This window comes from Molothrus ater, chromosome 11 (genome assembly GCF_012460135.2).
Source record: "Molothrus ater isolate BHLD 08-10-18 breed brown headed cowbird chromosome 11, BPBGC_Mater_1.1, whole genome shotgun sequence".
NCBI lineage: Eukaryota > Metazoa > Chordata > Aves > Passeriformes > Icteridae > Molothrus > Molothrus ater.
Genome location: NC_050488.2, coordinates 3281317 through 3293736, shown reverse-complemented (window position 1 = coordinate 3293736; position 12420 = coordinate 3281317). Strand labels below are relative to the sequence as shown.

Here is a 12420-nt window from a genome sequence, read left to right as displayed (position 1 = left end):
TGGAGGATCTTCCTGGGAATCCTGGGGAAAGTTCTGCTCTGGTCCTTACTGAGGTGTTGGTTTAGGGAGGCATTTTGGAAAGCAGGAACTCCACAAAATGCCTTTAATAAATATTCACAAACCTGGTGTGAAATTATTCCCAGGCTGGGAGAACCATTATCTGTGGTGTGGTGGAGGAGTTTAGGGTTTTCAGTGCCTTCCTGGCCCCAGGAAATCCCTTAAAGCCCAAGGTGTGCTACACTGGCTCAGAGCAATACACTCAGTGGTGTATGTGTAAAGCATTTGTAATATATATAAAGATATAATATATATTATAATATATAATAAAACACACAGTGGTGTCCCCTACTTGTGGCTACAGAGAAAATGAAAATATCTAGAAATGCATAAAATTAGCAGTATAATGTTGGAGATGGTTTTTCCTTTTCTCAGCATTTTCTGCACTAATGGATGAGATGAATCCACTCGAATTGGCATTGAGTTTCACAACACATTTATATCTGTGCTGGAGGTTGTGCACTGAATACAGACAGTAATATCCATTTTGATACCTTTTCTTAAATAGTTGTGTGGTTTTAAAATATTTTTTAATACTTGTGCATTGCCATTTTCTGAGTAGGGCAGTTCACTTCCCTGTAGCTCTGTGAAGGGCTTCAGCCTTCATGATGAATCCTGGGCTGCTCTAGGCTCTTGTAGGTAAAAATGAAATTTAGAGAAGTGGTGCCGTGCTGAAGAATGACATCCAGGCTCTTCTGGATGTTAAACACATTCCTCACTCTCCCACTTTAAATAATATTGCTGTTTTTCTCTTGAAGAAATAACGCTTTCATAACAATAATGCAAAATAATGCAAAAATGTGATGAGACTGAATTAATTGGTTAGTGATATTTACTTAGAAATTATAATTAATTAGGATGTAGTTTAAGGAAACAGAATTTTTTTCCCCATCTGAAACTGAGCTATAAACATGGAACCTTTCTATAGCCTTCATTTACTGAAGTACTGTATTAAACCAGCTTTATTTAATTATTAGAAATCAATCTTTTCTTTTAATGCCTGAATTTATTTTTTTAAAATAAGATGTGTATGATGCCAAGTCAGAATGGAGCCCCTTCATTAATCTCACAGCTCCTGTTATACCCTGAATATATCTCTTTCCCTGATACATTTCCTGTGCAGCAGAAGTTTATCTCATGCATGAAAAGGCATCAGTAAAATATTAATTTTAAACTCCTGTATTTAGGAATTCCACCTGTTGATAAACATTAATTAAGTAGTTCTAAATCACAATAACTTTTAAAATCTTGTTGAAAGATTGGATCAGAAGTAAAGTCATTTTCTGTACAGAATGTTTGTATTGTCCATTCATATTTACATGTGTTGAGTAGTTTTGTTCAGCTGCTAAAGGTCAAAAAAGCTGCAGAGCACTCATTTTTATTCAAGCCAGGAGAAAGTTGAAGGAACTGATCTAAAAGAGGATTTTTTTACTTGATACAAGATTTGCCTTGCTTGTGGAGTGACCCCAACTCCAGAACAGTCAAGTTACAATAAAACACATCTGATTCCCCTTCCTGCTTCAGGCATTCCTTAGCCTGAAATTTTTCTGGATGGGGACACCTGCCTTGTGTTTAACTCTGATCCAGGAGTTTTCTTTGCCCTTGCCTTGTTTCTGTGATGCCTTGGAGGGCCTCTAGAGCAGAGGCCAGGCAAGGTTCAGGGAATAAAGTGGGGATTGATGAAAGCCTTCAGCAGGTGCAGCTGGGGCAGCCACAGCCTCCAGAGGCTGCAGCCAAGGGGGGCCATGGCACGAGTTTGTCCCACCATGATCAGTTTGGCCATTCACACATCAGGGGTCAATGCTCCAATTAGAACTGCAGGGAATGAAGGCAGTCACCCCCAGTTTGCTCCCCCAGTTCACTTCTGTTTATACTTTTTGGGGCCTGAGGCAGTGAGGTGTCCTTGAGTTCCAGGCCTAGAGAAGAACTCTTGTATGTCTTATAATGTGCACAATTTATGAGAATGGCAGCACTTTTGTGTAATCAATAATTTTATCTGACCAAAATGTGAAGACAGTTAGCTAGCACTCTGTATGGAGTTTAGAGTTACAGTACAGGATTTGAAAAATACAAAAGCTAAAACCCTGAGGGATCCTCTGCAGGTGCCAGAAGCCATCCGGAAGTGCCAGCGAGCCGGGATCACCGTGCGCATGGTCACCGGGGACAACATCAACACTGCGCGTGCCATCGCCATCAAATGTGGCATCATCCACCCCGGAGAGGACTTCCTCTGCCTCGAGGGCAAGGAGTTCAACAGGAGGATCCGAAATGAGAAGGGAGAGGTAAACAAAACCCAGTGAAAACACCAAAATATTCTCCTGCACTGGTATGCGCCTCGTAACATAAAGACTGCTTGGAAAAATTCCTACTTTTTTCTCCCACTAAATTTTTGTAATTTAAAACAGGGGTGAAATTCCACTCTTTACTCTTCCAGTATCAGTTTAGTGCAGGCCTAATTCTGCAGTTTTTAGAACCACTGCACTACTCCACAAGAAATCAAAACAAAGCCCATTGAGGCAGGTTTATGGCAGGGAGGAGAAGGAACCTTGCAGGTTTATGGCAAGGAGGAGAAGGAACTCAACAGCAATTTTGCTCCTAAAATTCAATCTCTACTGAGAACCAGCTCCTCTCATTTCTTTAATTTATTCCACTTTCTCCAATGTACTCACAGCAATGATTTGCATTAAAAATAATCCATCCTTTGGAAAGTTTTTAACTCCTCATCAAAGATGGAGCTCAGACACAGTTCTAAAAAAGAAAAATCTATGCTGGCTCTTGAGTCCACCTTAAATGAGTGGACACAGTCGTGTGCTCTCTGCATGGATGGGAGGAATCCTGGGAATGTTAGTAAATGCAACAAGTTTGGCTTTGTTCCTGTTGTTACACAAGAAAATCTTGCCATTATTGGTGCTAAATGAAGGATTTGGGTTCTCCTGTGGAGTAGAATAACAAACTTGTAAACAGGTTTGATCAGCTTTGAGAAACTCCAGTATCCTTTATCTAGAATGATGATTCTGGGTGGAATTATCCATAAAGATGATAAGAAAGGCTGGTTAGATATTGTGGAAGAATTTACCTATGTTAGCCAGCAGCTGAGCCCTGTTAGTACTGGCCTTGTCTTCCCTTGCAGCATCGATGGCTGCTGGAATTTTTCTGTGCTTTGGAGAAAAGCTGCAGGTTTGAGCAATCAGGGGAATTTTCTGACACAATAACACAAACTCTGCTCATCACAGGCTGGAGGTTTTACTGTTTGGGTTCTTTTTTGTGTTCCTCCCCTGCAGATCGAGCAGGAGCGGATTGACAAAATCTGGCCAAAGCTCCGGGTGCTTGCTCGCTCTTCCCCCACGGACAAACACACTTTGGTGAAAGGTGGGTGCAAACTGCTTGTGGGGGGCTGGAAATCAATGATGAAGGTGTTGAAGCCCATCATCTGCTTTGATTTCACTGTTACAAATCCACCTGAGTTGTCATCTTTAACTGCACCACACAAAGAAGTTTTCTTGCACTCTTGTGTTTGTGTTCTACCTCAGCCTTGACATGGAAAATAATAGGAAACTCCTTGGCAGGAATGAGAGAAATAGCAACAAGATGCCTGGCAAGTGGATTTAGGCAATCTCATATTTGCCTTGTGACTTTTAATTGGAATGAGACTCGAGCTGGGAGGGAAAATGTGCATTTGGAGGGCAGAAAGAAAATATTGCTGGGAAACAGGATATAAACAAGAGGAGACGTAGATTTTTTTGTCTTTGCCTGCACTGCTTTATGAGTGAAGCAAGAGCAATCTCATTCAGAGTGAATCCAGTCACTCCAGTGCATCTCTTCTCCCAGAATTATCCTAAAGAGCATTCAAAGAGGAAAAAAAAACCTTTTCCTGTCCCAGCAGCAGTTATTGGGATGGTGGAACTGGGAGCTGCCCAGTGGAGATGGGGATTTTCAGCCAATTCCATTTTTCCTATAGGCTAATTTAACTGTGGGATTTGCATAGGCTCCCTTTAGATTCCTGTATTTTTAGAGTCTGCCCTGTAGGAAATGTACCATCCAAACTCCATTCTCTCCCCATGCTGTCTGCAGGTGGAATGCTGCCATTAAAGATGGTTTGGTTTGCAGTTTCCTTCTTTCTTTTGATGACTTGGCATCTTATTCAGTTGACTTGGAGGCTCACACTTCATGGCTGGTGAAATCAGGCAGTTTCTGAGCAGGAATAACATCATTTTTGGCCATGCTCAGGTAGAAGCCCTGTCATCAGGTTGCTGTTTCCTGATGAAGAAAGAGCTGGAATACTTTGCTAATGCCCTGGAAAGTCTGGAGAGCCCCTTTAGCAATTCTTGCAGCAGCTAAAGCTCAGGCTAAGATCCAGCTGATCACATACCTGTTTTCAGCTGTTGACTACTCCAATATTATTCCACATTTAGGTAGGAAATCCTTTAGGTTTTGTTTCTATGATTCCAGATATGGCTGATTACAAAGGCTTTTGAGCATCGTGCAATTCTTAAAAATGCCTAAATGACTCTATAGCAGAAGTTCCATTGTGAAGTTGAAGATTGGATCAGTTTGGGTTATTTGGGCTTGAGACCAGTGGAAATGGGTGGTACTGGATGGGCCACTGGATGGGGCAGCTGGAGACAGAATGTATCATCTCCATCCCCCCCTTTTATATGTATATCTTCTAATGTACACAATTTATTAGTAGGCAGTACCTATGTGTAATTAATAAATAATACACATTTCTGGGGGAGGTGTGCTCCAAAATAGTTTTCCAGCAGAGTTTTGTTCAGGATTAGAAAGGTTTGGAGGCATTTTTATCTTCATGGGTCGCTGTTAGACCTGCCCAAGGTCAGCTGAAGTCTCCTCAGCAGTGCATCTCAAACCCTGTGCTCCAGGATCCTGTTCTCAGAGAACAGCCCTTGTTCAGCCCAGCAGCTGATTTGTTTCAGAAACACAACAATTTGTGTTTCATTAAGTGGATTAACCAAGTCCCTCAGGAGTGCTCGTCTGAATCATTCAGGATTTTCCCTCAAGAGGAGCAGGAAACCTTTGCCAGGGAAATTGAAATCAATAGAGAGCTGGAGAAAAAAGGAATAGCAAATTGTTGATGGTTTGTAACATAAGCACTTGGACAGCCCAAAAGATATTTACTCCTACTGAATGGCACATGCAAGTACCACAATTAATGTTTTAAAGATGTGACAAGGTCGAGAGAGCAATTAAGTGTCTTAACAAAGTTCAAGAACAAGTCTGTGGAAATCATGATGGAATTTTTTGGCTGGTAATACTCCAAGGGCCATTAAAAGTTACAAGAAACTATTTAAATGTTCACTAGTTTTGGGCCTCTTATTAAAATGTTATGTTTTTCTCAGACACTTGAGGGATTGAGAGGATTTTCTCCCCTTTGATGTATTCTATCTGCTCTAGGCTAAAAACACACATCAGAAAATAAACTTTTTTTATATTTAATTTTTAATGACATACAGCTGCTGGAGGGAATCTTTTTTCCCCTTAACATAGCACAATCCCACCCAACAAAAGGATCATTTTTATTTTTCACTTTTGTTTTCAGTACTGCTCAGGGACCAGAGAAGGGCATGGTTCAGCATTTCAGCCTGGGCAGACACTTGCAGTCAAATATTTATGGCTTTGAAGTAGAGGTAGATTGGAAAAACACCCATCAAAGTGGTTTATCATCACAAACTGCTTCAGTGAACCAAAATCCCAGTCTCACTGAAATACAATTTGGGATGGGTTTTAAGACACCTTTTCATATTTTAAAAATTTCATATTATTATTTGTCAAATTAAAATTTCATATTTTTAACTCTGTTTCAAAATATAACAAGTGAAATCACACATAATTTATACTCATGTGAGGTTACTGTGCTGTTGCTGAAATAATTCAAAATTGTCAGTTTATCTTTTAAAAACACTGCAGGAAACAGTTGCTTAACACTGATGGGAAATATCATCAGAAGAAAAGATCAAAGAAATGCTCAGTTAACCAATTAAACAAGTGGTACCTTCCAATATATTTAAATTAGACTGGAATAATTTTTGGTGATATTAAAAACAGCTATTGTCATGTAGGGCAAATTTGTTATCAAACAGAAAGGAACTTTAAGAAGAAAAGATTTTTAGTAATTACCCTTAATTACTCAAATATTTCAACTGTTATTTCATGGCATGGTAGTATGTTCATAACCTCATTAATGTGGAAAGCTGTGAGATGGGTACAATAATCAAAATACAGAAAATGGTATTAATTGATATTCTGAACTTTGGGGAGGAATTTTCACTTGATTCCCAATGCTGTCTGTAATGTCATATAGAACATTTTTATATAAAAAAAAACCTTTAAACTTCTATCCAGGCAGGTACCCAAACATGTAACTGAAATAAATTTGAGCTTTCTCCTTCAGACAGACTTTGCAAATTCTCGTTACATTAACAGGGAGCTTCCAGAAGTTTGGAAATATTAAAAACTAACCTGAAGAGGATGTGTTCATGAAAATACATGGCTGTACCTCTGTTTAGCTTGTCAAAGAAACACAAATCTGTGTGATCCTGAGGGAGGATCAGCTTTCCTGCCTCTCTAACCCTGAACCTGGCTTCAGCTCTGAAATCCTCAGCTGGAGCTGAATTTTCCTGCTTGTTTTAAGCAGTTGAGACAGAAAGAAATCTCTAAACCAGGATTTTTTTTTCTCCCAAGAGTTTCTAACAGATGCAACTCAAAGGGTGACGAGCAAGGACTGTTTAAGTAGAGCAGCACTTGTCCTGTGACCGAGGGAGAACCTGGGGCTGACTCTGATGGGTTTGAGCTGAGCCATGGGTGCAGAAGAGACATTGTTGGCTGCTATTCCCTGAGTTATTATCCTGAGTGGATTTGATTTAATGCTTGCTTAGTGTTAGATGGGAGGAAGGTGGGAGATGTAGGATATATTTCTGTTTTGTATCTTGTATTTTGTACTTTTTATAGCAGACTTATGCATTTAGAGCCCTTCTTGACAGCTCTGCATGGTTGTTTTAAATCTGATCTTTGCCCTCATCTGACACAAGCTGCTTGCTCTGAGAAACTTGTGTCTTATGCAAGCCACAGGATAAATTCCTGCCCAAATTTCCTGCCCAAATTCCTGCCACATCAGCGGGATCCCTGTGTGGAGCACACTGTCATGTTCTGCTCGAGGTGTGCTCCTGGGGCTGTTGAATGAAATTCTTTGTGACAGGAGGAAGTCATGGCCAAACAGCTCAACAGAGGGAAGAGGCCAGTGAAAGAGCAAAGGCTGTTTTGGCAGGAAGCTTTGCTGAGAGTAGAAGAATTCCCCGTGAAAACCTGTTTTTATTAAAATTCTGTAGGTAAGCATTCAACTGGAGGAAAGCTGTATAGTTGGAAGAAATTTCCTGGTTGTTAGACATGATTGATTATTACTGGAGCTTCTTTTCAGCCACTTGGACTGAGTGCAAAGGCCAGGGAATGTTCTCTTTACTGGCAGCCTGTCAGCTCATGCCCTCAGTCACATTTTTCCCTGATCACATCAGAGATTAATCCCCACAGCTCAGAGGGAGAGCCCTTCCTGGGCATCCTTCCTCTCTTTGGTCTCCTCACACTGTGAATTTTATCTGTGCACATTTCTCAGTACTGAAGAGAATTCTTGTGGTGGAACCTTATCACAGCCATTGACAGCATATTAAAAACAAACCTTAATGTGTTTGGAGGGAGGCACGTGCTGGGAAGAAGGCAAACATTTAGCAATGGGAGGAAGCAGGGAGGAGGAAGAGATTAGAAAGAGCAGGCAGAAGTCAGGGAGTGTTGGCAGAGCTGTGATAAATCCTCTGAATCCCAAATAATCGTGGCTGCTCCATTTTAGAAATTTGTCTGACGTACAGATGGGTGTTTTGCAAAGTCCTTCTCTCTTCCATGGGTAGCACTGAAATCCATCCCCAGAATTCCACACATTTCCTGTGGCACTCCCAGTGGGCACTGTGGGGAAGGTCTGGGGCTCAGGTGCTGATGATACCTGAGACCTTTTAATGTCTGGTTTTCCATGGCTGCATTTAGCTCTGGGCTCATCCTGGCTGCATAGTTTGGATTTTGGGACAAAAATGTCTCCTAAACCTTGTGAATGAGTTGGCAGCACCCAGGAGCTGGCTGATGGAGGGCAGTTGGTGGCACAGTCATCAGCACAGTCTCTATTTATATCCATTTATCTCTATTAGGAGATCATTTGTTTGAGCCTCTTCAACTTGATTTGGGTTGTGCTCCCACTTGGAGCCCAGTTGTGAGCAGATACTATCGACCTCTTTGGAGCAGTTAATACCTTAATGAGCCAGAGATTTTAATGACTTTTTTTTTTTATTTCAGAAGCTTAAACTATTAATTTAACATCAAAGGATGTGTTAATAACAAGACAAAGTAAATGCTTTTAACAGTAGTGACAGATGATGTTCCTGTTTATTTAGTAATACCAAAGGCAAATCACCCCAACAAACTGAAAGCTCTAATTGTGAGATCTTATCAGAGTAATTGCCATTTTTCTGAGATCATACTACCAGTGGAAAGTGAATAGGGCTTTTTTTTCTCATTTTCATAACTCTGAAAAATACAGGGCACTAACTGCTTGCACAGGCCACTGCAATCTTCTGGTGTCTGATAAGCCTGAACCTTGCCAAGAGGCAGCTATTGCTCGGTAATCTGCAATTTCCTATTTCTCCTTGGTTATCTGATATGGAAGGGAATTTCTTTTTTAGAGCAGAGTGAAAGCTTTTCACACTGGGCTAGGTTTGGATAATTGTTTTTGGAGGTAATGACTTTGTGCAAAATGTGTTGCAAAAGGAATCCTGTCATTTTCCTCCCCTAAGTTATCAATATGGAAAGGAGTTCTTGTATCCTACACAACAAATCCTGTGTTCTGGACTTTTACTCAAATGGACCCTGACATGGAAATAGAAACATGAATCGTGAATGATCTTCATCCTATAAAAACCTGGGCTGCTTCTGTAGCCTCTGAAAAATTCTTCATTATTTTCCTGACTTTCATTATCTGCATAAGTGGAAAATAATTCCCTGCAGCCTTGTTGTGTGAAAAACTTGATTCACCAAGTGAAAAGGGGTTTTTATTTCTCTCAAATGATCTCAAAATGAAAGTAGAAATTATTTTATTCTATCTCTTTATTAAAATGCTTGGTTTCAGAATTTAAAGAATTAGTTTGTATCTCCTTAATCATTGTTTGGCAAAATTGAACGTGGCTGCCAAAGTTCTCCAGCTGCATAAAATTCGTGAATGCCTTTTGTTATCTCTAGGTTAAGAAGGCCTCTTAGTAAAGCTGATATTACAGCTGGGTCCCAGTTTAGGAGAGGCCTAAACATGAACTTAAGTTTTTGGCAAATCCTTTCCATCGATGTTTGATCAGTGCTGGGCTGTGACACTTTGAATAGCAGGAATCTGCCAGAAGGACATAATGAGCTGCTCTCATTGCCTTTGAAGCCTGAGCAGGTTTTGTTGATGTGTTGATGATGCAGGATCAGAACTTTCCATGTAAATCCTAATGGTGATGTTTAGTAGTGGATGGTGGTGATGCTGCAGCTTTCATCATTATTTTCCTTAAAGATCTGCCTTTTAAATCTCTGTAAAACTGTGGTGTTATCCAATCTGTATTATACAGAGCCTGCTTTTTTACAGGGACCTTTTATCTTGCTAATTATTGCATTGACATTATAAATGTCTGTAAACACACACCCATACATACATTTTTTGCAGGTATTATTGACAGCACACAGGTGGAACAGAGGCAGGTGGTAGCTGTGACTGGGGATGGAACCAACGATGGACCAGCACTTAAAAAAGCTGATGTTGGCTTTGCAATGGTATAATCTTGATGTTTGTGCCATTATGAATTTGCTGTAAGGGCTTTTCCATTCATTGAATGTGAAGTTGCTTAGTTATTACTTGTCAGTGAAGGAATATATTGGAATGAGTTATGTTGACTCAGAATCCTTTAATTCACTTGGATTACTGGCATTGCTTGTTTTGATACTTCTTCAGGATTTTGTCTAATTAATTATTGGCTTTATGCAGAATCCTGTGCCCATACAGAAAAAGGAACTTCTTCTTCACAACACTGGAGTTCTCTTTTGCTGTGGTAAAATCCACCACTAATTGGAAAGGTGTCTTCCATGTGTACTCTGACTGTATATAAAGACACATAATTGTCATTTTTGTTACCAGTTCTGTTCATGGAAAATAAAAAAACACCATCAATGACAAAAATACCTCAGATAATCAGCAGTCTTTAAGCTGATAAAATACTCAGAGCCATCACCACATGAATTCCTCTGCTCTCTCTCAATTCCCTTTTCTGCGGCCTAACTCACATCAAAACCAGGCCGAATTAGCGAAATTCCAGGAAATATAAAAACCTGTGGGCTTTGACTATGGAGATTTGTGCTGTCCAGCAGGGAATCTCATTCCCAACCCCTCTCCCCAGGGCATCGCGGGCACGGACGTGGCCAAGGAGGCCTCGGACATCATCCTGACGGACGACAACTTCAGCAGCATCGTCAAGGCCGTCATGTGGGGCCGCAACGTCTACGACAGCATCTCCAAGTTCCTGCAGTTCCAGCTCACCGTCAACATCGTGGCCGTCATCGTGGCCTTCACTGGAGCCTGCATCACCCAGGTGAGCAATTCCTGCTGGGATCCTGCTGAAATCTTGCTGGGATCCTACCAGGATCCTGCTGGGATCCCGCTGCGATCCATGCTCCCAGTGAACGGGGCCTTGCGTTTGATTCCTGCTTGGCACACAGCAGGATACCTTTTCCTTGGTGTTAAAATGAAGAGCTAGGCATGGTTAAGGGTTAAAGGGGTTTTACCTTGGTATTTAATAAGGATTTTTGTGATGTAACACCTCACCAAGCTGGAGCACGCTGAAATGCGTACACATGATAGATCGTGTGTGCAATTTTATAGACCTTGCAAATTAGCATATCTACCAAAGATGGCCCAATGAGATGCTTGAATGAATAGTGTGGTATCTTTTTATCTTGAAGTATTTATTCCTGGCTGGGCATAATCTTAGTTTACAGGATGTATTTGAGAGGAGACCTTGGTTTCTCAAGGTAGTGTAGGGCTTTCTGGCCTCTAACTGTGAGGCCTTTAGGATGTTTGGCTTTCTGGCTTAATAGAATATCAGGACTCTACTAAATTATCAGACTTGAGGAATTACAAGTATGCATGCTAAGGGCACTGAGAATACATAAAAGGTAAAAAAAGGAAAGACAATAAATTGTTTTGGTATCAAAACCTTTGGAAATTCTCCTTGGCATTCCAAGGATCAGGCTGCTGAGGGTTAAAGAGCTGCTGACGTCAGGCTGGATTAATCCCTCTTTTTTCCCAAAGGAACTCACTTTTAGGAGCTTTTTTGCCTCCCTCAGTGTTTTCATCCCTGAGCCTGTGATGGTCAAACTGAAAACACCATGGGTTGGGAAAGGAGCAAGTTATGTGAATGTTTTCCCCTCAGAATACCTCACCAATGAATACATATTTTTAATGCATTGTGGAATGAGGTTATTTTCAAGACAGCAGTGCTGACCCATGGAAGTAACCCCAATCTTTTTGACTGATAAAATTATTTTGTTGCTTTCAGGCAGTTGTTTTTAATTCCAGATGCAGATGACAAAGCAATTAAATGACACATAGAGTTGGTCTTAGACCTCTCTTTCTGGCACTCCATTAATCCTTCATTGCAATCCTGGTGCAGATGCAATATATCCAGGTCATTTGCAAGAAGCATATCTCAAAGCAAACATCTTTTTTTCTCAAATTATCATTTTTTGGGCAGTAAAATTGCTTTTTTCCTCTAGAGAGTAAACGGGATATATGCAGTACAGTGTGAGGTTTTTGGTTTAATGAGAAAATAAAAAAAAGTGGTTTTTAGTGCTGTCAGTCCCTAAAATAATGTATATTTTAGATGCTGCAGACAGATGCTGTCTCAAAGTGCCTCCCTGGATTGGGATGCACTGTGAGAAAGCTGATGCTTCCCTCATGGTGCATCACCCAGATGCCCATACCTGTTTCAGCAGGTACATTTCAGCCCAGGCACACCTGAGCAAAGCAATGAATAAGTCATCAGCTCTGCTCCAGGCTAAACTTACATTGGAATCATGGAATTGATCCTTGCAACCAGAAACCCAGGTACCTTAACAAACCCATGAGGTCAAACTTCTCCTGTGCCCTGGATGACATTCAGAGGCTTTGGAGGTCCCTTCTTGTCACCACTGAGCCTGTGCTGAGGGACAAACTTTGTGGTGTTGCAGCAAAGTTGGATGAATTTCCCTTTGGAAATATTTCCTGGCATATTGAGGAAATGCCCAACTGTG

The 12420-nt window shown here is 40.8% G+C and overlaps 1 protein-coding gene across 1 annotated transcript in view; it reads left to right on the top strand.

The window, feature by feature from the left end:
* ATP2B2 (ATPase plasma membrane Ca2+ transporting 2) overlaps nucleotides 1-12420 on the top strand; it is a 233732-nt gene that overhangs the window by 185229 nt on the left and 36083 nt on the right. Inside the window, 4 exon segments of the mRNA XM_054516040.1 lie at nucleotides 2160-2339; nucleotides 3339-3426; nucleotides 9803-9909; nucleotides 10530-10721. Of these exon segments, the coding sequence (XP_054372015.1) occupies nucleotides 2160-2339; nucleotides 3339-3426; nucleotides 9803-9909; nucleotides 10530-10721 (567 nt within the window).